Raw genomic sequence first — 27,228 nt, 5'->3', positions numbered from 1 at the left:
GGACAGTCGGTGTTGGACCTGCCTTCACAGGATTGTGTGGCTGACACCGGACAAGACAATCCAAGGTCTCTCCCAAATGGACCACTGCAAAAGCTGGTGGGGTTTGAAGGCAGCTTGAACCCAAACAGAGCCTGTGCTGCCCATAAGAGCAATATGGGAAGGATGGCAAACAGGGAGTCTTGAAAGTGCTCCAAGTTCACAGCTACTCCCAGGACTACCCACTTGGGTTTGGAGACCATGTTGAGGGTGGAGCAAGACCAGGCTCCAGAGTCACTGGGAGCAAGCACTGTTACTAATAGTACATGTAGTACATACTGCCTTTTAATGGAGTGGCATCTTTACTTAGAAGCCTTTACTTAAGGTAGGAGGGTGAAATACATACATTGATATTAATGACAGGACGAGCCAGTTAGGACAAGAGGTGGAGCCATTGTGTCTCTCCTTTTCCATCATGGATAGAGCAAAGGCTGAAGCAGTGCATATCCCAGATTTTTCCTTTTTTTTTTTCCCTACAAGTTCTGATTTTCTGTGGTCTGGGTTTTTTTTTTCTTTCAATTTTTTTTTTTTTTTTTTTTTAATGGATGGATATGATCCAGGACCATCTGGTGGAATTTGCCGTTGTCACATCTAGGTTTTCTGATGTATTGCCTGTCAAGTTGTATTGTATGTTCACATACGATGTACTGACAACTACTGACAGCCCTGAGATGGGGAGCTGGAAGCTGGGGGGAAAAGAAGAGAGGGGCAGAGTTAGCTTTAAAAATGTAACCTTGATTGCTCTTGATTGGTGGTGGTTCGTTTCTGGTACCTATGGTTGACTTGTTTAGGAAGGAAAGGTGAAAGAGTGAACTTAAACCAAGTGCACCCAGTGTACTGTAATTAAACTTGGAAGGTTTGCAGTCCACTCCCTCTTTGACACTGGGTTCCTCACTTCAGTCTTTCTCTGTCTTTCCTCTGTGTCCATCTGTAGACACTCACTCTTACTTAAAATGCAGCCTTTCCTTTGTCCCTTACTCCTCAGTCCTTTGGCAGTTCCTCTTTAGAGAGGAGATCTCAAAACGTTTCTGTTTTTATTAGGATACCACTAGGTATCCTAATAATTACAGTATCCCAGTATCCTAATCCTAATACCCTAATAATTCTATAGTAAAATGAGCTAAGATTTTTGGCAAATTAATACTAACCTTTGCAGACGGATCACGTGTATGAAAGCAATAAGCAACTCGGAAATAACTACAGTAATTCTTTTCTTGCTAGTTTAATACTCAAATAATTAGTTAAAGTAGGTCTTTTGATGTAGAGGTCCACAGTGCAATTGCATTTCCTCGCACATTGATCAAGATAATGCTGTACATTGTAAACCAGAATCCAAACAAGCTATAAACAGTTAGGTTTGTTCCTCATTTTTTCTGCCATAATTTGAAGCCTGGAGTAGCAATTAGGCTGGTGACAAGATAAATTTCACAACTTATTATCATTCTTCATTTTTTAATTGGCCAGATTAGTAAAGGAGGGATTTGTGTTTGAACTTTAAAAGTTTTTAGTTCACATAGTACTGGTAGAAAGCATGTTACAGGTGCTTACGAATGGGTTGGAAGGAAGCCCTGTAAACAGAGATAGGATTGCACTGCAACAGCACCTTGAGGTGTGGTTCTGAGTGCAGGCTCTGTCCTCTCTCCCTCTCAGACCGTGGTGGTTATACTGGGAGTGTTGATGAAGTTGGAAAGGAAAAGAGCTTTCTTCCACGGGGGGGGTTGAAGCTGAAGATGACAGTCCCCAAGCTCAGGGACCTCTTGTTGCAGTTTGCTAAGGAAGAAGCTAGAAAGCATTTACTCGCCTCTGCTTAACTGCAGTGTCTCCTAGGTGCTACATCCTGGCCTGTGGACTGCACATGCCCTTCTGTGGAGGTAGAAAGATGTTGTGTTAAGCTGACTGGGCCAGCAGAGTCTGAACATAGGAAAAAGTAACCACCGTTTTGTAGTCTGATCTTCTGCAGTACCATACTTTGTGAGTATCAGATAAGGAGACTTGGAAATTACCCAGCTCCTGTGCTGTAGTAGGGGAGAAACTGGGATATGCAAGGGTCAGTGTGAGAGTACAGCGGCTCTCCGTGGTGGTGATGGGTTGTGTTGGATGGAGCACTGTTCTTGTGCTGATCAAGCATCAGCTCGGATATTGTCAGAAGAAGTGGACTTTGGAAGAAACCCCATAAATGGAATGTGGCCAAATTCTCTGCCTCTGACATCTCTGGTAGCACAGCAGGGAAGTGAGGCTGGTCTTCAGCCCTTAAATGCATTAAATTAACTCTGGGTGATCTTGCTGGGAAAAGGCTAATGAAGCAGGTCAGAAACAGAATGCGTGTGCTCAAGCGCATGCAGTGGGCTTAATACTCCAGGCAGCATTCCTGCAGGCACATGGCTGGGGAGCAGCCAGGTCACGGAGCCCACTGTGATGTTCGTTAAACGTATCACAGCCCATGGATGCAGCCAGAATCCCTTGTCCAGGCATAAGAGATAAAGTCTGCTAGGAAGGAGAGCAGTCCCATTGGGAGAAACTTGTGAGAGGAGCTGGGTGCAGTCCGGTGTAATGCTGGCTGCGAAGGGCATGTACCAGGCAGCATCATCTCAGGGATTGCCTGAGACTATTGCAGCAAAAAAAATCAGCTCCTGGCAGCGGAGACTGATGAAGATCTTGACATTTCTATTCTGATGTTTCAGGTAGAGGTGGCTGCTGAATGGATCTGCAGTGTGACTGACGTGGTGCGGTGCTTCATCTTTATTTCATGTGATGAGGAGGCGGGAGGGTGGAGATCACTTGAAGTGCCTGGCTAGAGAGAGAGTGTAATTTATCAGTGTTCATTTGTCTGGAGGGATACACGGCACATATATAATTTAGAAACGCGTTAAAAATATAGGGAGCCGTTGTCTTTTATAATCAGTGAGCACTCAAGTCTGTTGGTTTAAAATCTTGTTTCTGTGGCACATAAATGCACTGCTATGCATTTTGTATTTATAGTGTGCGTACAGTATAAGCGATACGTCTAAAACGAACCAAGTGTATGTAAATAGTACTGATAAAACTAAGCCCTTCATAAACTCAGAGAAATGTGTATTTTCCATATTTAGGCTGAAATGCCTCAACTGAACGTGGATTTATCCTTGACGGTTCTTCTGAGATGACATTTAATGTAGATGTTCTTTTTATATGTGATCTGCAAATGGATTTTGCTGTTTGTTTCTACTGCAGAAAGCATCCTTCCCCTCGCTTTTTCCCCTTCTCCCTTTGAGTGGTTTTTTCCGGTTCGAGCCTGGTGATGTTATGCTGTAGTTAAATTATCAGGGAGGGAAAGAGGATATCGGTGTCCTCCAGCTTGCTGGGGAGAAGCCTGTGCTTTGCTTTGTGCAGTGTACTGAGAGCAAGAGAAACAAGCAAGGTGTTGCCATGCTTTATCACAGGCAGAATGATAAATTACGTGTCCTGGAAAGTTTCAAGGTGTGTAAGAATGCAAATCCTTGGCCCACAAAGATGTGCAGCTAAAAGTGCTGATCCAGCGAGGAGTTAAGCACGTGCTTAAATCTCAGCACAAGCATTGCTTCCATTGGGTGTATGTACCCAGCACCATGCTGTTCGGGGTATGCAAAGCTCTTTACTGGGAAAGGAGGATTGATTTGTTTTAGTGGCTTGAAGAAGGAAATGAGTCTTTTCCAGTCACCTGGAAGAGCAGTCTCTAAATACTGCAGGTGTTGCTCTTCTGTGTTACTGTCCTTGACCCTACAGCTGAACTGATGGAGATGGAAACCCTGATGGTTTGGCATTTTCTACCTTACAGTCCATCTGTCCACTTCCCCTTCTCACTTTTCACAGCCTGCCTGTGTCTGCTAACCATGAACAGAGCAGCACCTTGTCTGTAGTAGGTGATACGTAGTGTGGTACCTCTGCCTAGAAGGGCTGAAGCGTTAGAAGGATGTTATGAGGGAGTGCAGAACCTTTCTTCTCTTGCAAACAGGGAAATATAGAGAAATTTTCAGTCATTTACAATTCAGCCCTTTTCCCTCCTGTGCAAAAGTCTCTGGACCAAAGCTCTGTACATTGGCTTGTTCTCTGCCAGCCTGAGAAAGAAACCTCTTGGAAAACTGGCTAAAAATGATTGGGATTTTTTACTGTCTGCTGATGGCAGTGTGCAGTAGGCAGAATGAGCTAGATCTTTTCTTCATCTGTTTCCTATTCCTGGTTGTCCTTTAGTGGATGCACTCTTTTTGGCTCTGTTTTCTTTCCTTAGTTCATTTTCATGCCATGTTCCTTTCTCCTTGAAGAGTGATGGCATGTGTGGTTTTTGAGGAGGCAGTGTGTTCTGTGCTCTGGTTGCTGTCCATGTGCTCCTGGTGGTGTGAAGTTGTCTTCCTGATGGGTTTCAGCTTGCTTTCTGACTGGGAGGGGAAGACATCAGTTTTGTGTATGGATGGAAACGTTTTTATTGGTTTGTGGTTTTTTTTTGGTGCTGAATTAGATGCCATTCTTCCTGTATCCTTCAGACTCTAAATGAGAGATGGGGGCTGAGTTTTCCTGATGCACTGACTTTATAGCATCGTTCGTTTTCGCTGCATTATCTCCAACTGGTCTCACAGCATTGCAGCTGGCATGGTAATTCTCACCTCCATCTCCTGGGTTTTAAGTGGTTTTGTTCATTTCATACACTGCAGTGAGGTCTCAGGCTCATCCTTGGGAATTCCTTGGTGCTTTACTGATAAGCACAGATCAGAAAGATAATCTCCCAGTCTGCTTCCTCTGGAGCAGTCTTTGAAGGTTGCACGTTCTTCTGCTGTACATCCTTTGTCCAAGTGTCTCTTCTATTTTGTCTTCTATTCCCATCTTACTTGTTTTTCTTCCTTGGTTTTGTTTCACTCCTTCAGTCTTTTGGTCTTTTTGTTTGCTTTGTTTATATTTGAAGAGAGACACACCTGAGTTTAAGTGTAGTTGGCTGTTTGGATTCAACTTGGAAGCGTTCCTTAGGAGTGCTTTGTAAGCACAGGGCTCAGCAATTTGCACTGTCAGCAATTAAAGCTTTTTCCACCAACAGCTGAAAAGTGTCACCAACTTTTCCCATCCATTGCCTGCAGCTTTCATTGCCATTTGGCTGCTGTGCAGCACAGCTTGCTTTGTTCTGCCTGTGAGAGGCTGTGCTGTGCAGTTCTTACATATGAACCAACTGAGGTTTCCCTCTTCCATAGTGAAATATTTCACCTTTTCCTTTCAAAACACACATGCAAGTGTGCTCCTCTGCCCTGGCCTTTGCCTCTGCCTTATAAAACTGAAATAGAGATCAAGGTAAGTATTGACAGCTGTATATCTCTGCACAGTTTTGTGCAGGAGCCCTTTCTTCAGCATGCTGAAGACCACACATGTAAAAAGGGTCCAAGAGGCATTTTGATGTTAAACGGGGATTGTTTGGTTCTTGTGTGGAGATGGCGTATATGGAGGTTGGGATTAAAGATGAGAGGAATAAGAATTTGTTTGATAACAGAAGGGTTTTTTGTATCTGTGAAAAAGGTGGGGTTTGTGCCATCCAGCTAATTTGCCAAGGTTCAGTTGAGAAAATGTGATTCTCAGCAAAAACTGTTTCATTTTTTGGTTGCAAAGATTCTTTTGCATATATGGTGTTAATTTCCTTTCCATCTTTTTACTGGTTTACCTGAACAATTCAGTTGCACCTCTTTCTTGCTTTTGAGTGACACTGGGTGTGATAAAATCTCTGTGTTAAACTGTTACTATGTGATTAGCAGAGAAAGATGTCTCTGAAGCCTGATCTGCCTGCTGCTCTGTTGCTCAAGGAGAAAAGAGGAGCTGAATTCTGGGATTTGGGTCTTTGATTCGAAGTCCTTGTGTAAATTTGGCACAGGCTACTTCTCTTCCAGAGAGCTGTCTCTTTCCTCAGCTTAGAGCTCTGTAGATGGATGAAGCCAAGGAGTTACTATGAGTTTCCTACTAGTTGTGCTTTACCTTCCTCTTGTATGAAGTGGGCTTGCACACAGATCTTTCTTATTCATCAAGTTATGCTCCCTGATACATAGAGTCTTTAAGATTCCTTTCTGAAGTCTTGTGACTAGCTTTGCTCTCTGTTCTCAAAGCTTCCTGTCTTCAAAACCAGCCTGTTAAGGCTGTTTCTGCTACATTCTTAAACCCATGCTGTGAGTTTTTCATTGCTTTTGAAGCTAGAATTACACCCATTACATTTTATGGACCTTTTTTTGCATACCTTTCTCTGAATAACACTTATTCTTGATGGTTTGGTTCCCTTCAGTGGTGCAGTAATGTGAATGTGGTTTAAGAGTGGTACTCAGCTGAGGGTTTGGATGCCGATTTCTTTAAGCTCAGAAGCCCATGCATAGCTTTAAGCAGTATGTGAGTTTCAGATCGCTGATGACCAGTGAAAACACCTAAGCACAGTCTGTCTAAAATACCTTGGCAATTGCAAATGCCTTGAAGGAATCTGAAACCATCTGGCTCTGTCCCTCCTTTTGTCCCAGGAAAAAGCCCTCCTTAGTTTGCTGATCCCTCTTCTGAAGAGGAATGCTTTGTATCATCAGTGATTTCCTGGATGTGCTGGGGTTTTGCCAAGCAGACAGTCAGATGTGGGTACAGGATGACCACATCCACTGGATGGGGCAGTCACTGATGAGCCTTGGATGCCCTGGGAATGAGTTAGTCGTGAATTGCTTTGTGCTTTAGTTTGCTGTTTCCCCTCTCCCAGCTGGTCACCTGTAATGTAAGTAGAGTGAGATGTTGGTGCCTTGTGAATCGAAATCCCTTTGCAATAGCAAGATTAGTTTCCAGGATTTCTTTCCTGGGCAGGTAAGCCTTTTAGCCATGCCTGTGTGGACAAAGAGGCCCCTCCAGAAAGGTGTGTCAGCAGTTTCATGACCTCCTCTGTTTTTGACTGACTCACCATATCATAAGCTCACTTATGTGAGCCAAACCAGAGTTAGGCTGTTTCTGCTGCTTTGAACTTACTTCAGTTTTTATTTCAGTATTTTCCTGCTGATCTTTCACAATGGGTGGGAAGAGGAGGAGGGGTGGAAAATAAAAAGGTGCATAAAGATTAATTTGCTTTGTGGTTTCCTCTTAGAAGGAGGAGAGACACCTGGGAGAGTAGGTTATCAGACCTTTAAGCACATAGATAAAATACTGTCCTTTTTAATAGACACTCTGGTGTTGCACTGAGGCAGTCCCCTGCTTGGCACTAAAACTATATGACCAGATTCATTTTGAGGAGACATGAGATGGCTTCCTCTGTGTGTGCATTTTTATTGCCCTTAGCTAAGTTAGGGCCCTTGGTGCTTATCACTTTTTAATGATTTGTTCTTACCACTGCTCCTTGCTTCTGGCTGTTTGTTCTTTACTACTTAGGTTATTACTCATGTTCATGCAGAGACCTGAGAGTTAATAGAAAATGAAGATTGGAGTTGCTCTCTCCTTCCCTTCTCCTGTAAGGTTATCTGGGACAGCTTCACACACATTTATATACAGCTTTGCAGCGTCTTGGCTTCTGATTGTGTTAAGATTGTGTCAAAGGTATAAAACTAAGGCTGGGAAGCTAGCAGCTTATTGAAAATAATGTCATTAAATTTATAAAGCCACTGATTAATCATCTTCTAATACAGGTATAAACTTAAGACTGATACATGGTCTATATATTAATTGTGATCTTTTCTATTAATTTTGTAGTCATACATATGTATTATATACCTATATATATTTATCACAGGGGTTACAAAGTCAAGTTATACAAAACCTTCTCTAGTCAATGTTAATTTATGTGCATGTCTGTCACATTGGAACACAGGGCTCTTAGGTACATGCTTGTCTTTAAGCATTGTATATATTGAGGCAAATTAGAGAAGAGGGGTTTTATTTGAGTATATTTCATCACCTCGATCTTAAAGAAATGGTGGTTATTTTGTGTACCCTTAAACCACTTAGCAAGGGGGCTGTTTTCTAGTCAGTTCTCAGCCTCTGACTTGGGTGCTTTCTCCTTTCACGTACTTGCTGCATTAATACAGGTGCAGATTTGAGGCTTCATTGTTGCAAGAGGAGCTTTGTGTGGCTGTAGCTTTAATCACATTCCTGGGAAGAAGGGTTGACTACCTCAACAGACTCTGACTGTCGACCTCCAGGACTCATTATAAGCCCATTGTTCGGCTTTGGAGAGGGCAGAATTGCATGAGCCAAGGCAGGAAGGTTCTGCATGGGATGGTGTATGTCCTCCACCTCTGACCCCTCCAGACTTGGGATGGGTCTCACTGCCTATAACTGATAAATATCTGTATTTTAGTCTCTCCTCCAAGGTCACAAGAACCTTCCTCTATGAGGATGAAGAGTATGACAGCACATGTGTTTTTATTATGGCTCATCTTGGGAATTCTTTGCAAGTGAGAGGGTTCAGACTTGCTCCAACCCTCCAGTCCTTGGGTAATGCTGCAGTGCTGTCATAATGGCTAGATGGCTCCTGTGGGGAATGGCTGCATCAGCAGCAATGCTAACAGAAATCTAGTGGTGGAAATATCTGCACATGGATCCAGACCTGTACACAGCGAACAGGGACAGATGTTTTTAAGTGGAGCTGTTTTAAACAGCAGTTGGCTTATCGAACTGATGTTGCTCTTCTCTCAGTGACAGTCAGGTTACACTTCAGTTATTTAAAGAGATTCTCATTGCCAAACACTTGACTCAGCATTTGACTGAACAGAGGCAGCAGGTCTTGCCAGTGGGAAGAAAGCAAACAGAAGTGAGCTGCTGTGGCAGGGTTGAGTAAGGAGTCTCCCATCATTGAAGGGCCACCAGTGAATAGCAACTGTGTTAGTAGGTTTGCAGATGATCCTGTCCCAAAAGGTACTGTCTGCTTTTTGTGTCCTTCTGTATGTATTAAATGTTGTTATCAGCTATTCATGGGGGTATTGCAGCCTCCACGGGGTGGGGATGGCTGAAAAGCGAAGGTGTAGGGAGATGATGCATTGATTTATTAGTGGGATTTATGGGACAAAAATTAACCACATTATTTTTATATTGCTATATAAATATATAATAGCAAGTCTTATGCAATAAAATATGTATATATATATATATATAAATAAATCAAGTCAGTCTTGAACCTCCTCCTCTTGCTGCTGTGCCCTTGATAAATATGTGTAAATTCAATAGTGCTGTGAATTCCCAAGCTGCCAAGGGCATGAAGAAGTTCTTCATAGCTATTGAACAGAACTGTTGCGTATGACACCTGGAGGAGTTGGAATGGTTTTGTACAAGTAACTCGGTGGATTCGTCACACTTTTCCTATTGCATGCAGTGGATCACAGTTGAAGCTGAGCAAGATGATTCATACTGCTTGCTTCTCTTCTCTCCCTGTCAGTAGCAGTGGTAGCCCTCGGAGCAACATTTAAAGCAGTAAGTGCCTGGCCCACTGCCATGTGTTACAACTGCTCTGCTGGGCCCTCTGATGATACTGTAATCAGATGATAGGCAACAATAATTGTTCTTTTCCACAGGGAAAATGAGACCAGGGTATTTAAGTACTAATCGAAAAACAGTTTTAAGGAAGTGTTTAAATTGGCCAACAGGCATTTTTCAGTCCTAGGGCCTGTGCTCTCAGGAAGCACCCTGTTTTTGAGCTCTGGTGTAAGTTTAGATTATTAGTGAGACTTTGTGCTCTGTTCTGAATTTTCATGTGAATATTGGCATCCAGAACATGGATGTTGCCCAGAGAAGCTGTGGCTGCGCCATCCCTGGCAGTGATCAGGGCCAGACTGGACAGGCCTTTGGGCAATCTGGTCTAGTGGAAGGTGTCCCTGCCCATGGCAGTGGGTTGGAAATGGACGAGCTTTCAGGTGCCTTCCAGCCTAAACCATTCTGTGATTCCATGATTCTGTGTTTTGTGCTCCCTTAGCATCAGTCTAAGTGGTTACACTGTGGGGGTGGTGGTGTATCCCAAAATACTGTGCTCCTATCAGTTGGTAATACTACACTACTATCTCATGAATAGGGTTGAGTGATATGCTGGCTGCATCCCTTTAAATGCTAGGCTGTGCTGTACAGGTGTGGCTGAAGAAGGTGTTGAAGGTAAACCAATGTTTGCAATTTTGGCACTCAAAATGGCAGTAAACCTTTTTATTTCCTCTGATTTGATTTAGATTCTCCTTTACTTTGGCTCTGAACTACATTCCTGTCGTGCTGCTGTGCTAGGAACCTCAGGGCATTTGTCAGAGGCTGGCTAATTGAAACACACGCTCCGACTTGGATCGAAACTGCTGTTTTGATCAAGATTGTAGATGCTGCTGCTCCTTCCTTGTGGGGTTCTTTCCACGAAGCACTAGGTCTTTGGTTTGTTGGTTTTGCTTCTCGGGGTTTTTAGGAAAGCACAGGATCTCTGAGGGTACCAGGAAGTAGAAGCTTAAGGCAAAGGCAGCTGTGGGGAACAGTCCTGCTTGTGAACTGACATGTTCTCGTCAGTTCTTGAGCAGCTGCAGCCCACATGCAAATGGGTGCATAATCCAGTGAAGGCGATGAAATGCTTGGACATCTTAAGCCTTGTTCTTTGGGTACTCCCACACACTTGTTAGCCATTCACCCATACAGATCTGTCAAAGTGCCTGGCATTTCTGCTGTTTTGCCTAAAATGCAAATTTTGTATTTCTATTATTTCTCTTCTTTTACATACCAGGGTACCTCTATGATGTTCACATTTGAGGATGTTTTTCCTTACAGCAGCTGTATTTTGCTGTGGTACTCACATTTTAATTTCGTAAGATGTCTGTGAGACTTGCTGGTTATGACTACAATGTTTGTCTCCTCAGACAGCAAAAGGAGCTCTCTTCCTTTTCTTCCACCCTTCTCAGGACAAGACCATGTGGACAGGGCCTCCCACTTCAGGCAAAGTTGTGGCTGCAGGGGGTCTTCCAGGAGGGGTATGCATGGCCCTCTGCACAGCAAGTGTGGATGGGGATAAGAGACGAGAGGAAGGTGTGCTGAGAGCAGAGCGTGTCAGGTTTAGGCTGCTCGACCAGGAGCTCTTTCAGGGCAACAGAGACAGAACTGATAACTTAATCCTCCCTATCCTTTATAATGTTTAAACTGTCAACTTTGATCTTGGAGGCTCTGGCTCCTGTCTTCAGTCTTGGAGTCCTTGGAGATGACTACAGTCTTGGGGTACACAAGATGGTTTGATTGTTGGTGGGTTTTTCACAGGAAGCTGCTACTATATTTGTGGGTGGTGGTGTGGTGTGTCCTACCCTGATCCCCTTGACACTTCCAATATTTTCCTCTCCACATGGGAGATGTGTTTCTTCAGGTGTTGCTGTAGTGATAAAGGCCTAATATTAAAGTCTCATCTGAGAGAGGGCAGATGCTCTTACTGGCAAAACCAGTTAACAAGGCTGTGGGAAGCACTGTGGTGAGGCCATGAGCAATACCCAGGGGTCTTACAGGCAATGTTTTACCTTTGGTCTCTCATGTCAGTCTAGGTGAACATCATTTACTTACCAGGCTGCTCTCACGAGCATGGATTATCTCTGCTTCCTTCACAGACACGTTGGCACTAATTACATTTGCAGGTATGCAGTTGGCATAGCTGTAGGAGAGGGAGTTGGTTTCTCTGCGTCTCCCTGCTGACCTGTCGTTAATGGAAACCTGAAAGAGCACAAGTGACACCTGGCTTGAGTCAGAACAGCTACTGAAGCCATCTCCTGCCTTGGGAACTAGGAGGTGAGTCTCTCATGTGATCATCTGAACACACATTGCACACAGGTGCAGGAACAGGCTGGTATATCCCTGCAGTGCTGCTAGGGTGTTCCCTGATGGGGATGGAGGGATTGTTAGAGTGATTAGTTCAGCATATGACAAATAGGGATAGCTAGGGTGCTTTTCCATCACAAGTATTTTACGTGTATAAAATGTGCACATTTCTGTGGAGAATAAGTATCTATGAATTTTTCAGGTTGATGTAAAGACATGTAACCTAAGTGTGTGTGTGTGTGTGTGTAAAATGTGTCTGATCATGCTTTGTAAACCTATTATTTTTGTAAAACTTGTGTCCTACATCTGTTAAGCCTGGCAGTATGTCAAGCTTGAAACATTTGAGCAAATTGGGGTTTGGCCATTGAAATACTCTTCAAAAAACATCTCTTCCCTGTCAAAGTATATTCTTGCTTAGGAGCTTTCACTTTGGCTGAAGTGCTGGTCCTTTCGGCATCAGTTTTAATGTTTGCTTCTGCAGAAGCAAAATGCCATCCTCTGTGTGTGGAATCCCCATCTTGGTGTCCAGAAACCCAGTGCTTCCTTTGTTTCCTTGTTGTCTTTCAATACAGGGACACTTTTTTGTCAGTTCAGGCATGAAATGTTTTTGTGCTCAAACTGAGATGCACTTCCGGTTCAAAAGCACTGCAGGAAGAACGGTTTCTTATGGAACATACTTCTGGGACTATAAATAATAAATGCTGTGACTCGGAGTGATGCAGGCACCCCTGCAACATATATATGCAAGGCAAAGATTCAGTAAATAATGATTTATCTGCTCTTTGCCAGCCTAAACCAAGAGGGATGTATTCAGACTCCTTTGCTATCATAATGACTTTTGTTTGTGCTGGTTTAGGAGTTCTGAAAATGTTAAGTGTATTTCTTTTGTGGTGCTGTTTTTGGAGGCTGCAGCTTTATGAGGAGAATTAAATATTTATCAAAGTCTTAGTTCTGAGCCAAAACAACCTATTCAAACCTCACCAGCTTGCAGTGGGATGGTGGTGCTGTTTGAAAGCAGGTTGGGACCACCCCACTTGGTGCCTTATGGTGCAGAAGTAACAGGTAGTTATTATTTCAGAGTTGCTGCATTTATTGGTTTATGGGGTTTTATTCTCTTTAATGATGTAGTTTTGTTCAGTTACTTTGTGGTGTAGCAGATTGACAATAGAACCCTCTTCAGGACTTTGATTAAACTGTCTAACACCGTGTGATGTGATAAACCGTACCTATGAAATCTATGCATATACCTCATTCCAGGGGTAGAGAAGAAGCTTATTCATAAATAGAAGACCAGTCTGTAAATGTTCTTCTCCTTTAAAATCAAAGTTGGACTAAGGTAAGGAGCCTGGCATAATATCTCTGGGTTGTCTGATAAAGGCCATAAGCAGAGGTCTGTGGAGCCTGGAAAGGAGGGCACTGAGGTAGATGGCACCTTGTCCTGTCAATCCTGGTGGTTTTTAATGTTTCCAGGTGGGCCAGAACCATTTTGCTTGTTCTGTGCCAAGAAGGCAGAGGTATTAAAGCATCACTCCAGAGGAGGAGATGAGAAAATGTCTGGTTTACTTCCGTGGTGCCCTAGTTTAGAAGATACAACAGTTGTGTTTATTCATCATGTTGGCAGGCTCATTTTTGAAGGTCTAGCTTTGTCAAGAATCTTTTGTCGATTCTGCAGAATGTTATTAGGGTTTATTCTTTGTTTCTTTCAGCTTATTTTTCTTCTGTGTTTGGCTTCTATCTGGCAGTCAGAAACCCAGGGTTATAAACTCTGTGGTATTACTGTGTTTATAAGCATGTGTGATGCTGAATGGCACCCACATTTCTCAGCTCTGATGGCATCTGTATTCAGGCTAGCAGTCTTACATCCTGCACAGGACAAGTCATGTTCTCAGGACTGCTGTGCACCTCCCAGTTCTGCCAGATCTTTGCCTCAGGACTACCCTGTTTTCGTCAGTATTTTGTATTGTGCTCTATTGCTCCTGTGATTCAAAATGTATCACCTCTCATTGCCCTGCAAAGGCTTCAGCCTCTCACCACAGATTGATTTAGCAGGGCTGCTTTGCCTTCTTGCATGGGAATGAAAGGTTTCTTGGGGCTGGGGTCTCGCAGTAAGCAGGGGTTATTCCTTGACAGAGTGATGGCAGACATAGTCAACAGTACCAGGCAACAACAGTCCCATGGTCTAAGTCCATTTGTCCCCTCCCTCAGATGACTTCCAGCATGATTCAGGGGAGGGTAAGAAGCTGGAGACACGAGCTTGTCTGTGATGTGTATTTAGAGCGAGAGTTTAGGTAACATGCTGCCAGGCTCTCCTAGATGAGAGGTTTAAATACCCATATCTTAGCTAATTGCATTTTACTTAGTGCAGAACCACTTGAACGTCTTCATTTTGGTACTGGGGATAATTCCTGCCATGAATAAAAACCTAGGGATTCTCTTTGCTTTTTCCTTATGTAAAATGGTTGCTCTTCATCTGGGAGTATCAGTATGACAGTTGCACTAGGTGATTGTTGTAGGTCCCTTAAAACTGAAATAGACTAAATGTATAGACTAGACACATGTGTAGACATGTGTACATGGGGGTGTTAAAGAACTTTTCCTCTTTGTCATCATTCTTATTTCACCTGTTAGGTCTCAATGGGAAAAAGTCTCCCAGGTAATGAAGATGTATCCTGCCAATATACAAAATGGATCTGCAGCAAGCCTTATATGTTTGCTTGTGATCTGCTTGCAGGTATGTCCCTACAGGGCTGGGATCTCACTCCTCATAACTGTGTTCAGGGGCGAGACTTCACCTATGAGCTTTTTGGTGAGTGCTGTGGTCAGAACTGGGCTTCTCTTCTGACCTCGTGTGGATCCAGTTGTGGGATTAGGACTGGAAATGTTCCCAGTCAGCACTGCTTGGTTTGCCATGCTCGAGAAGCTGCTCAGTCCTCACAGTTCAAGCTCTGCTGAGATTGGTGCGAGACACTTTTTGCCTTTGTGACCTTCAGCTTGTATGCAGTAAGGGACACTTGTAAGCCCCTGGCTCCCTTCCGTGTCTTTGTGTTTAGGGATTGCTTGTTTCCACTGAAAAAAAGGTAACTTCATTTTGAAAGTACCATTCCCTGGCTCTCTGAAGGAGGGCACTCACAGCCTTGTTCAGTACTGAGCCATTTGCTGACCATCACAGCTGGGAAATCGCTTCCCTGGTGCCAAGGGAATTGCTAGAAAGCATGCCGGTTGGCTTTCACATCCTCTCACAAGGGGCATTTTATTTCCTTTCTCTCCTATTGTTTTGTTCTTTTGTATGAAGTGTTTGGGGTGACATTCACGACATTCAGAAGCAGGATTTCTCAATGCATCCCCCCTCCAAAACCAGTTTGCTGCCTGTCTCCCAGGGCACGCTCAGCTGGGTGAAGCCGCACGCTGCTGTTTGTTTGAGCGTGGCCGCCCGTTGGGGATTTGCAGAAACACTGCAGCAAATCATCCTGCATGCAAGGCTGACCTCCGGGAGGCTAACAAATTGAGGTGAGCCAGCTGGAGCGACAGGACACTGCCGACAGAGCATGCTCAGACCTGGGGGAGAAAGGTAGTTCAGTCTGCAGATGGTGCACGGGTTACTGTGCTGAGAGCTGTTAGGTACGTCTCTTTCTTTTTCTTTATAGTGGTGGGGAAAGAAGAGCACTGGGGAGTGTTTGTTCCCCTGCAGAGCATAGCTTTAAGGTGTCTTCTTTTTTCTTTCGCCCGTGAGAGAGGCACCGGATAGCATTTGCTGTTATTTAGCAGCATCAGGTATGCATGCATGTGCTGGAACACTAATGTACCTGTGGTAGTACTTCCAAGACGGAAAAGGTTGCAGGTGCTCTGAATTCACCGTGTTTCTCTGCTGAGTGTTATTGTAACTGAGCTCTGTTTGCTGTGCTGATCACATAGGGCTCTGAATTCAGTTCTGTTAGCGCTCCTGGCTGCAGGGTACTTCAGGGGGAGGGGGGTGTTGCCTGGTTTTTGATGCTGTCTCCATGCTCTTTTCCCCCCTCCCCAACTTCACTTGGAGTCTCTCCTCTGTGGCTGTGTTTGTGTGGGAAGGAGGTCAGTAGTTCGGTTGTAATCCCACGTCTTTGTAGTCCATCTTTGTTTGAGTGGTGTTCTGCTTGATCGTTTTTAAACAAAAGTCTCGTGGGGAAAACATCTTTGATCTGGACTAAATTCTGTGGGGTTTCAGAAATTCGTTTCTTACCGGGCAGGTGCTGCTTTGGGATTACTTTATTGTCTTTACCCTCCCTGAAAACATGCTAATGTAGAGCTCGTGGTAACCAAGGAGGGATTTTTGCTGCCCTTATTGGCTGCTCTGTGCTCTGAACAATTTCAGCTCCTGCTCAGAATTTGCAGCACACAGGAGTGGTCTCGGGCACCATGCTGATGGGAAGCGGGGAAAGCTCAGGCTGTAAATGCTGCTAAGCACCAGTCCCAGTATCCAAATAACACAGGTACTCTTCCTGTCAGATTAGGAAAAGAAAGGATAGCTAAAATACAGAGAATAACAAAAGGCAGCTAAAGCCCAAAGGCATAATTGGAGTGGCTAAGTTCATCTTGTTCAGTTTGGGATTTCACATCATGTTCTTTTAAATTTACTTTTGCAGCATTAGGAAGTTTTCCCTTAAGCCAGCCCAGCTCCATCTTTGCTTTAGGTAGACCACTGAAGTAAGAGAAACCTGCTGCTCTCTAATTTGTCTTTGTTTCTGACAAAGGTAGCTTGCTTGCAGGCTAAAAGCAAGAGGCCAGGCAAAAGGAGGGGCTTTTTACTCCTAAATCAGTGCTGTTAATGCCAATATAACCTGATAGGTTTCCATGGGATACTCGGGTGAACAAAGATTGGCTGGGATGAACCCTGTTAAGCTTCCCCTTCTGTCTAGCCATGGTTGAGTACCTTGGGTTTTCATCTTTAGGCTTGGGACTGTCGGAAGGTGAAGACTTGAGGGCTGAGAGAAATACTTTTTTCTTTCTTTTTAAGCTCATTTTTCAGTACATCTCTCTCCTCAGGCTTGTTTATTAGAAATACCTCTGATTTGGGGCACTTTTATGGAGAGGAGGGTTAGGTTTTTGTTTGGGGAAAGGATTTCAAACTCTGTGCAGTTCTGGATGGAGAAGAGATCTTGGAAATGGGGACTTTAAAAGCCCAAGAAGTATTCTTTTTAGTTTCGTACTTTTAGCTCAGTTTTATGGCTTGCTTATAGGCATTGACTACTTAGTGTTGGGATTTTTTTACCTGTTTTTTGAAGATCAAGACAGCAACATCCACAAGTATTAAATCAATGTTCTGCTAGTCAGCTTGAAAGTCAGGTTGGATCTCTTCCTGTTCCAGGGCTCACAGACTCTAAAATTAAACAGAAGAAAACTCAGATTTCCTATCTATCAGCATAACTGGTAGGTGTCCTGTGACCACCAGTATCCTCCTGTTCATATTGAAGGTACGTTTGCAGTAGGGACCATTGCACAGAGCCTCAGGCTCTTTGGTTGTACTCTTGTATAGAAGGATTTATAGAAAGTTTTGCTTTCTGTTCATCACTTATGCTAAAGCATAATAACTGAAGGTAAACCTAATTTTGATCTCAACTGTCTATAGATACCTGAGGGTTTTGTGACACAGATGCTTTTTAAATATATTGCTATATTTTGATTTTATTTTTTTTCTGCATAAAGCTTTATTTTTAACATTCTCCTCAAGGCTGCGGATTTAAGGTAGTCTTATTTTTCATATCCCTTCTTTGAATCAGCCTTCATTAATGACATTTGTGTCTTTAAGCATTGGGTTTGCTTCCTTCAAGAGCCTGCTCTTTTCCTGCTTAAAAAGTCAGCACTTCTACACTTGGTTGCTTTTTACAAAGCAAATGTTCATTCAGTGTACCATCCTTTCTTTAATGTGGCATGTACTGTGAAAATATATGTATCTCATTAAATCAGTGAATAAGATGATAACAGCCTTTTGGGCTGTGGGGATTGACTTGCTTGTATAGTTCTGTGGGAATCTGTGACAGAGATAAGAATAAAAGCCAGTTTTTGGCTGCTGAATCCTAACTCCCCCTCCTTCCAATTGGGAAAGTTGCCTTCTAGCAACTTCTGCATTGAGCATGAATGAAGTAGGTATTTAAAACTGCATGTATTACATATACCGCATCCTTCGCTAAGCCTCTTGCATCAGGGATGGGAGGAGGAACAGGAGACATTTTGTAGGGGTGGTGTGAAATGCCATGTTTACATGCTTTTATCTTCCTGTACTTGTCCTGGAAAGCCAGCGTAGTGAGAGATGGATGTGGGGGTAGGGAGTGCTAACGGGCAAAACAGCCTTGAGGAGGGAGCATCTGCTCCCACCCCTCTCACTGTGTTGCTGTAATAAGAAGGGTAAGGGCTCTCTGCCCATTTCCTGCCCCAACTCCTTCCCTGTCCTGTGGCAGGAGCAGCTCCAGTCCGCTTCCAATTGCACTGCTCTCCTGGGAAGTGCAGGAACACTGCTTGGACCCTGCTGCCACAGCTGGCAGGCTCTGCACGGGAGCTGGTCAGCAGGGCCAAACCCAAGCTGGCTTCCATGTAGAGGCATTTCTCTGTGCACAGAGCTGTGAGGCTCTTGGGACATGTGTGTCCTTCATGCTTTTTTTTCCCCATTTTGTGAGGATTTTTTAGCCTGTTCTAGCTCTGGAAAGCATTGGCTTGGAAAGTGCTTGGGCAGTTGGTAACAAAAGCTTGGCAAGGCCTAAGTAGACGAAACCAGCACTTTTCATTTTGTTAATACCTGCAGAACTTGGTGGTCACTATTAGATGTGCCGTTCACCTCCATGACCCTTGTTCTCCCTAGTCAAGCTCTTGGTCTCTTCCTTTGGGGGATTTAGTAATGTTCATGGGTTTTATTGTGTGGGCTTTGTAGCTTTTCTCCCCCATTTCTTACCTAAATAGATAGTAAATTTTAAAATGGAGAAGAGATTTAAAGCATTGTCCATTATATTAATAGCTTCAAAGTAGTGATTCATCCTACTCTAGCTTCACAATTAAAAGAACAACAGAACTAGTCTCTTAAATTAATCCAAACAGCCCTTTATGCCAACTGCCTATTAGTAGAAATTAATCTCTCCCATCCCACCCACTCTGATGTCCTCGACATGTTAACAAGAACAGTGTCTCCGTCGATGCTTCCTGTTGTTTTCCCACTTCCTAAGGATGTTTAAAACATCAGATGACCAGCAGCTGACAGGCAGAAGGTGCTACAGTGTCCAAATGTCCATGAGAGTACCATAGATGCTGCAGGATGCTCAAGGTCTCTGCCAGAAGTACCTGCTGAGCACACAAGATGCATGCTCCTGAAGCCTTTACCTTCTCACCAGTGGTCAATGCTAGTTAGAGAAGCAGTAGCTGGGCTGGGAGGATGAAGCTGTGACCTTTTTGGAGGAGTGAGTGGAGGAGGAGGAAAAGAAGGGGTAAGCTCTTCATGCTTGTGATCGCTTTTGGAATAAGAGCAAAGAGGAGCTGACCAAAAATAGAGTCCCTCCCACAGGCTTTTAGCCTCTGGAGCAGCATCCAGTGTGGCTCAGCTGCAAGCCTCAGGATGTGCTCTTATTTCCACTGTAAAGTCTTGAGCTGCCTTAACACCACTGCGTGTGTTGAGCTCCCCATCTTTGACTGTGCAGTGCTGCACTTCAGCTGCCCTGTCAGCATCCCTGCCAGGGAAATTTGCTCCCTCTGTCTCCCTTTCTCACTCCTGCTCCTTCCCTGGATGCTGCTTCTGTCGGGAGTCCGCAAGGTCACATCCCATTCCCTCCCACAGGGCATTGTTGCCCTCTGCTAGCTTGACAGCAAGAAGCTCTGTGCTGCTTTTACATGCATGTCTCTTCTGGCTAGGCTCTGGTCTATCAGCTGTTGCATCTTCTGTTGCTGAAGGATGGTGCTTTAGCATTTCAAAGCTGAGAGTAAAAAAGTGTCAGTCCATGCAATTTCCCTGGTAACTGGGATGTATTGCTCATGTGGAGCAAAGCTGTGGTTATCCCAGTGTCACTGGGAAGTGAGAGGGTGGATGAGCATGGCAGGGGTGGGAAGGGGATAATCTGTGGGCAACTGGGGGTCTGAAGAGCCTAGGTGCTGACCTCTTTGTAGAAAGAAACAGCACAGAGGAGTCTGCTCATAAGGAAAGCAGCAGTGTGTCTGGCCTGCCACTTCTGCAAGTGCCTTTCAGTTCTTAAGATGTTCTCTGATGGCTCCATGGGAGGAGAGTGGCAGCTCCAGACCCATTTTGTGAGGCAGATTTACAAATGATGGTTTCCTTTATCGTGAAGTGGATCTCTTCAGGTGGAAGTCCAAATGTTCTCACCTGTTTCAGAGTTACCTGCTGCCTCCATGGGAAAGTTGCCCACTCTAGGACCTCTGTTGGTGACAGCACTTAATGACTGATCTCAGCCTGGGGGATTGAGGAACCAGGGGACATGGGGAGTGACTGTTTGCCTTTACCCCCTTAGTGCAGCCTCTCCTGGGTATATAAAAGCAAAGAGTGGGATGGTTTGTTTCTATTTGTGTTCTGTCACTCCCTGAAGCATCAAACTTTAGTTCTGCAAGGTCTGTGCTCACTGAAAGCACCAGATTTAAAAAAAGGTGGATGATAAAATGTGGGAAAACTGGCAAAGAATTAAGACAGTTCCCCGAGTACCTGTGGAATTCTCCTTTCAGTTCTGCCTGTGACACCCCTTCCTGTCCACATCCCCCTGTTCACTTCCATCAAAAGCAGCTTTCAGCCAAGCAGCATGAACCAGGAATTACGAATTGGCAATGAGGAACAGGCATGAAGATGGATTCCTTTAGCATTGCTAGCTTTTAACATTCATCCCTGACACCTGGTTGGCTAAAGTACATGCACTCACTTGAGCTAAGTGCAGAGAAGTGCAAGAGGGAAAGTGCAGTGAGGGAAGAGACAGAGGAGGGCCTTGCAGGTGATTTCTATTAAAAGCTTTGTTCATTTGTAGCCATTTAGTGGGTACTGCTGCAGCAGAGTCTGAAATGAAAATTGCTAACCTGGGAACATCAGCTGCATCCATCAGGCTGCCTCTCTGAAGTGCCTCGTATGCCCTTCCCTTGGGGCTGGAGGGGAGAGAACAAATCAGGGGTGAAATATTAGAGCAGGCTGTTTCCAAGGAGGCCTGTTCAGCTCAAGGGGTTTGTAATGGTCGGCAGAGCTCTCCACCACTGAGACGCCTGTGAAATGCAGGTGGTATCAAGTGGTGTTTTTGTGGGCTTCTGATGCCTTTGAAACACCTACATGTACACACGCCTCCTGCTGCACTGCAATAACAGAGGCCATGTGGTTTTCCCCCTCTGCAGAGTTCTTGAAACTTGCATTGCCTCGGCTCTTGAACTCATCTGACCTGCAGTAGTTAACTTGCACAATGCCTGCAGACTGGCCTTCATTTGAAGTGTGCGCTTGGGGCAGCAGACTCAACTGTTGAAGGTTTCCCTTTCATACTGACTAGCAGGCTTCGCACGTGGGTCCCTGGGCTCAGTCCTTTCCTTGGGGATGCTGCAGAAGTCATTTAAAGCTGTGCTCACAAGGTGAGAGGTCTGTGGTGGAGAGGATACGTGGTATCATTAGACATCTTTCAAAGACAGTAAAGATGTAAAATGAAGCTTTGGAAGTCTGGTACCAACAAAATAACTGGAGATCTGTCCCCATCAAAAATTTCTTTTCCTGAAAACCAGTTTGTTTGCATTACCAGAGTCTAACCAAGTGTTGTGCTACTGTCCCCAGTAGGTTTGCATTCAAAGCTGTCTATGGAACAGCCATGGTTGAGAGTTTCAAAGCCATCAGGAGCAGCAGTCGTCCCTTGTTAGAGGGAAGGAGAGATTGAGAGGTGATGTGACAGCCATCCTTTGTCTGTGCAGGATGTCCGTGGCACCTGGGACAAGAACAGGCTTAAATTGCTGTGGTGGAAACAAAGGGTGAGTGTTAGGAAGGGGTTTGTTACAGTCCTTCATGCCTTTATTGCTAAAAACTTGCAGGAGATGGATAGGTGTTAAGAATGAGATAGATAAAAGTCTTTGGGGAGTGTTTTAGTGAGAGCTGATCCTGCCCTGGTAATTAGATGACCACCACTCTGGGTCCCTTCCCATTTCCTTTTCCAAGTGAGAACAACACCTTTTTATTTTGCTGCTTGCTTTTAGGGAGCTGTTAAATGAGGCAGCTTTTTAGACCACTTGCCAGAGGAGGTGGCCTTCATTTCTGGTTTCTTTGAGTAGCTGGAGCTGCTCTGAAATTGAAATGAATTTGTTGCTCAGCTCTCCAGAGACCACCTTTAAATCTGTGTGGCTTACGGCTAGCACTCACTTCTTTGGCATTATTCAGTCTCCCACATACCTTCAGTTCTTCCTAAAACAGGGATCCTGCAAGCTGCTGGGATCTCACAAGCTGCGAGGATCCCCTCTAACTTCCTTGAATTCCATGAATGATTCTTCATCCAATTTCAGGCTGTATGAACCGGATTGCAGGATCAAGCTTTTAGGCTGCAATCTCTCTTTTGAAAAGGACTCCCTTGGTGGTACAGGAAGCGCTCACACTGGTCCTAAACATGCTTTGCTGTCTGCCTCCACTCTGCCACAGAATAGCAAGCATCTCTGGGTTAAAATGCTAAGGGACTGTTGCTTGGGATGTCAGAGCATGTGCCTGAAACACTGCTTTTTCCCCCTCCCTGAATACTTGCCTCAAAGGGACTTCAAAATGCTACCTTTAAAAATCTGCAGCTAGAAACAGAGTAACCAGGTATATACCAATCAGAAATTTCCCTTCCAGAAGTTCCCCATGGCTGCAATTACTCACAGCCTGACGAGCTGTGGACCTCGATGCATAATGAAAATTGAAGCCCGTAAGTACTGTAGGTTAATCAATATCTGAATTGAAGTTCACAGTTGAAAATATAATCAATACTCTGATGTAATCCAGTAGTGTTTCTGCACAGGAACCATCCATGGCAGGATCTTTCCCATAATGGAAAAAGAAACAAGGTGGCCTTGGAGCAGATTCTCAGGTTGGGATGGGAGAACAGCAACAGTGGAAACACTTCAAATATGTTGCCTTCCCATTTGTGTAAGGGCTGGCTCTCCTGGTGCAAGTCACTTCATTCTCAATGAATGAAGGTTTGATTGCTTTAATGAAACATCAGTTCCTTGCATAAAGAGCAGAGTTCTTCTCTCTCCCATACCAGTATTTCTTTTGGAAGACAATGGTAGTTCTTAGCCTTTGATCGTATGTGATTACAGCCAAAGAAATGACTGACTTGGGAGTCTCCCATAGACCTGTCCCTATGGACTGTGTCGTGTCCCCCCCCAGTAAAATCAAATTGAGTGCTACATTCACTAGTTCACATTTTGGATTGAAATGGAGTGTAGCAAAATCTGTCCTTGGCAATGCTCCTTGTACTATTATTGTCTGTGCAGTAAATGCAAGAGGCAGAGTTGTGTACTCCCAGCTATGCAAAAGGCCTATGGCAGATCAAGGAACAAAGTCTCCCAAGCCCTGTGCAAGTGGCCTAGTAATCGCAGGACACTTTCATCCCACTTTTGGAGTGGTCTGCAAAAAGCAGTGAGCCAGAGTCCCAGGGAACACACCAGGTAGTGTTCTGGCACTCTTTGCATTTTTCCTTGTTCCCTGGAAGAGAGAAAAATCACTGAGACTCTCTTGAATAGTCCATAAAATGTAATTCATGGTGGAGCTGTAAACCCAGTCAGCCCAGTGTTGAAACGGTTCCTTTCTTGTTTCATTTTCCACAGGTCTTCACCCTCACCATGTCAAGGAGCGTTAATGATGTGTTCCCTCTCCCGTGCATTCCCCGCCTGTCATCTTGCTAGGATCTAACAACAGAATGAACATAGCAGCTGTGTTTAATGCCCTGCTCGTGTCTGTCCTCGCTGCCGTGCTGTGGAAATACTTCAAGCTACGAGAGCATGCCTTCATGGTCGAAGAGGAGTTGGTCCTCACCCGTCAGTCTCAGGAGCTCTCTGAGGTTCAGATTGACTACCATGCGGCCCTGGAGGCACTGGTGGAGGACGGTACCAGGATGGTGTGCACTGGCAGGATGCACACTGACCGCATCTGCCGCTTTGAGTCCCTCTGCTACTCTACTGAGGCTGAGGAGTTTATCTACTTTCACAGCAACTCCTCGGTCATGCTGCCCAACCTGGGCTCCCGGAGGTTCCAGCCGGCTCTGCTCGACCTCTCCTCAGTGGAAGATCACAACACCCAGTACTTCAACTTTGTGGAGCTGCCAGCTGCTGCGCTGAAATTTATGCCAAAGCCGGTCTTCGTGCCTGACGTGGCGCTGATCGCTAACAGGTTCAACCCAGACAACCTGATGCACGTCTTCCATGACGACCTCCTCCCCATTTATTACACCATGCAGCAGTTCTCTGATTTAGATCTGGAGGCACGGCTCTTCTTCATGGAAGGGTGGAGTGAAGGTGTTCACTTTGACCTCTACAAGTTACTGAGTAACAAGCAGCCGCTCCTCAGGGAGCAGCTTAAAACCCTGGGCAGGCTCCTCTGCTTTACCAAAGCCTATGTGGGACTGTCCAAAATCACCACCTGGTACCAGTACGGATTTGTCCAGCCGCAGGGGCCGAAGGCTAACATCTTGGTTTCTGGTAACGAGATCAGGCAGTTCACCAAATTCATGATGCAGAAGCTGAACGTCAGCACGGAGGAGAGCTCCAGTGAGGAGTACATCGTAGTGTTCAGCCGAACAATCAACAGACTTATCCTAAATGAGGCAGAACTAATCCTGGCTCTCGCTCAGGAGTTTCAGATGAAAACCATTACTGTCTCTCTGGAGGAGCATTCGTTTTCTGACATCGTCCGGTTGATCAGCAATGCGTCCATGCTGGTCAGTATGCATGGGGCCCAATTAGTCATGTCTCTCTTCCTGCCAAGAGGTGCCACAGTGGTGGAGCTCTTTCCTTATGCTATCAACCCCGAGCACTATACCCCTTACAAAACCCTGGCAACCCTTCCTGGCATGGACCTTCAGTACATTGCCTGGCAGAACACTGACAGGGAAGACACTGTTACCTACCCGGACAGGCCTTGGGACCAGGGTGGGATTGCTCATCTGGACAAGGCAGAGCAAGAGCGCATCATTAAGAACACAGAGGTGCCGCGGCACCTCTGCTGCCGCAACCCCGAGTGGCTGTTCCGTGCCTACCAGGACACGAAGGTGAACATCCCTTCTCTCATCCACGTGATCAGGCAGACTGTGAAGTCGAAGCCTGGACCCAAGAAGCAGAAGTGGTCTGGTAGCCTCTACCCTGGCAAAGTGAGGGATGCCAAGTGTCAAGCCTCTGTCCAGGGCACGAGCGAAGCTAAACTTGCCGTATCCTGGCAGATCCCCTGGAACCTGAAGTATCTCAAGGTCAGAGAAGTGAAATACGAAGTGTGGATACAAGAGCAAGGGGAAAACACTTACATGCCTTATATATTGTCCCATCAGAATCATACCTTCTCAGAAAACATTAAACCCTTCACGATATACCTGGTGTGGATACGCTGCATCTTCAACAAAAATCTTCTGGGACCTTTTGCAGATGTGCTCTTGTGCAGTACATAGCCTGCTGCGCTCCCTGTACAGCTCTAACTTGCTCTCCACCCCATCTGTGGTTTAAAACTTCTTGTCTTGTAGTTTGTAGAGGGCTGAAAAGGACCACACTGTACCAGTGCCTGAGTGTCCATTTTATTGCACTCAATGTGTATTCTTTAAATGGTATTTATTTCCAGTGAGTGTTAAAAAAGAAGAAACCTCTGTGTTCTTCAGAGTAACTTCCAGAGGTTAAATTACATGCTGCACACATGTAATTGAAAACAATGGAAGTGAATTGTGTGTACCTTGGTCGTGATTTAAATGCGTTCCTATTGTGTGGTGAGTATTTAAGCACAGCGTTAAGCCACAGTTGAGTCCATGGCTAGGTGGGCAATTCTCATCAGCTTTACCATTGTAAGTTATTTTTCTTTCAATAACTCTGTAACTTTGAGTTCAGGATTTGGTACGAGAGCCTTCATTAAACTGCTGTAAACCCCCTCGATATATTTTGCTTTTTATTATCTGTCAGAATCGTTATTGTGATAGATTTATCTATTGCTGTGATAAATCGTGTATATGGGTGGCTTTTTACTTTTCATTTTGGCTGAAGAGAGTGAGACTGCAGTGTCAACATCATGTTTCAAATTAGATCTTACTGCACCCCAATAGCAAAAGGCTGGAGTAGCAGGTAGGAAATAGGAGGGGTGGAGGAGATAAAACTATTTACAGGGTTTTAACATGTTTTCATTGTGTGGATCATGTACAGATCTGTGGAAAAGGAAGGGGATGGTTTGGAAGAGGTGATGGGGGAAGAGATAGCACTTACAGCAGCCTGCTCAAGGAACTCCTTTATTTTGGTGTTTGGTCAGAATAATCTGTTGATAATAGCTGCTAACAGCTATGTGCTTTGCTCAGTAACAGGCAGGTGGTCACAAAGGGAAGCCTTCTGTGCACAGGTTCTCCTGGATGTTGGTGGGACGAAGCAGAGTCAGGCAGGGGACAGGTAGGTGGGTGCCATGCCATTGAGCAGGGGTTGGGCTGATGACCCTCCAGTGAGGGGAGTAGTTTATTCTAGACTTACACTCATTTTCCCTGAGATCAGAATCTGGCTTCGTTGCTGGGGTCACACACTGACTGCTTAGGACCTCATCCCACACAGTTCTCCTTTAGGCAGAGACCCTAAATGATGCTGTCTTTGAAGAACAGCTCTGTGTCAACATTACAGCTCTTGGGGAAGAGAGGAAAAAAGGGGCAGGAGCGTGAGGTGTTTCCCTGATGGATGTTCACATCCTCTGTAGTTTATAACCAGCCTTAAAGCCACAGGAAAAGTGCTTTTTTCCTGCTTTCCCTCCCCAGTTCCCACCATCCTCCCAAGGTCTGGGTGGATGCTTGAACAGTACGATAAATGGCTTGCTTTTTGAGTGATGGGCTGATAGATGAGCATCCAAAGGCAGGTTTATAAGATGAGTTCTAGAGAGAGGGGGAGAAAAACCTTGCTGTACAAATCAGACAGGAAACAGGGTTGAAAAATGAGTGGAACGTCACACCACAACATTGGACCTTCAGGCAAGTGCTGCTTCTGAATATTCATTTCTATTACTTCTCGCTTTGTTTCAGACACGCTTATGGTTTAAGGGGAGGGAGAGGAACAGAACAACAATCCCAAAGTCTGTGTTTCCTTTGTTATTGTAGCCCTGCCAGCTAATAATCTTTGCCATGGTATTTTAAAGGTGCATGTGATTACTCCCACTGTTGTTTTGTAGGACAGAATGGGCTTCTTGCTGAAGTGAGTATTCAGGCTGTGCCCCGATGTCTCCAGGTGGCTGCACATCACATACCACATATATCAGAGGTGAAGGGAAACTTCACCAGGAGG

General features: G+C 44.8%; 1 protein-coding gene across 11 annotated transcripts in view; it reads left to right on the top strand.

Annotated features, from left to right (window-relative positions):
* The window catches only part of POMGNT2 (protein O-linked mannose N-acetylglucosaminyltransferase 2 (beta 1,4-)), a 31,612-nt gene extending 5,758 nt beyond the window's left edge, over window positions 1-25,854 (top strand). For 4 of the 11 annotated variants that reach the window (XM_062621266.1, XM_062621232.1, XM_062621274.1 and 1 more), the window contains one exon: window positions 23,554-25,854. In XM_062621266.1, the coding sequence (XP_062477250.1) occupies window positions 23,646-25,382 (1,737 nt within the window). In that variant the 5' untranslated portion in view covers window positions 23,554-23,645 and the 3' untranslated portion in view covers window positions 25,383-25,854. Of the gene's footprint in view, window positions 1-10,480; window positions 10,956-11,573; window positions 11,752-14,512; window positions 14,588-14,824; window positions 15,350-15,425; window positions 15,553-21,114; window positions 21,343-23,553 lie in introns of those variants that run through there. The other 7 variants (XM_062621206.1, XM_062621249.1, XM_062621224.1 and 4 more) reach the window with 6 other exon arrangements.
* The last annotated feature ends 1,374 nt before the right edge of the window (window positions 25,855-27,228 follow it).

This window comes from Pezoporus occidentalis, unplaced genomic scaffold (genome assembly GCF_034315485.1).
Source record: "Pezoporus occidentalis ecotype Australia unplaced genomic scaffold, CSIRO_AGI_Poc_V1 ctg107, whole genome shotgun sequence".
Taxonomy (NCBI): domain Eukaryota; kingdom Metazoa; phylum Chordata; class Aves; order Psittaciformes; family Psittacidae; genus Pezoporus; species Pezoporus occidentalis.
This window is presented reverse-complemented; position numbering and strand designations above follow the sequence as displayed.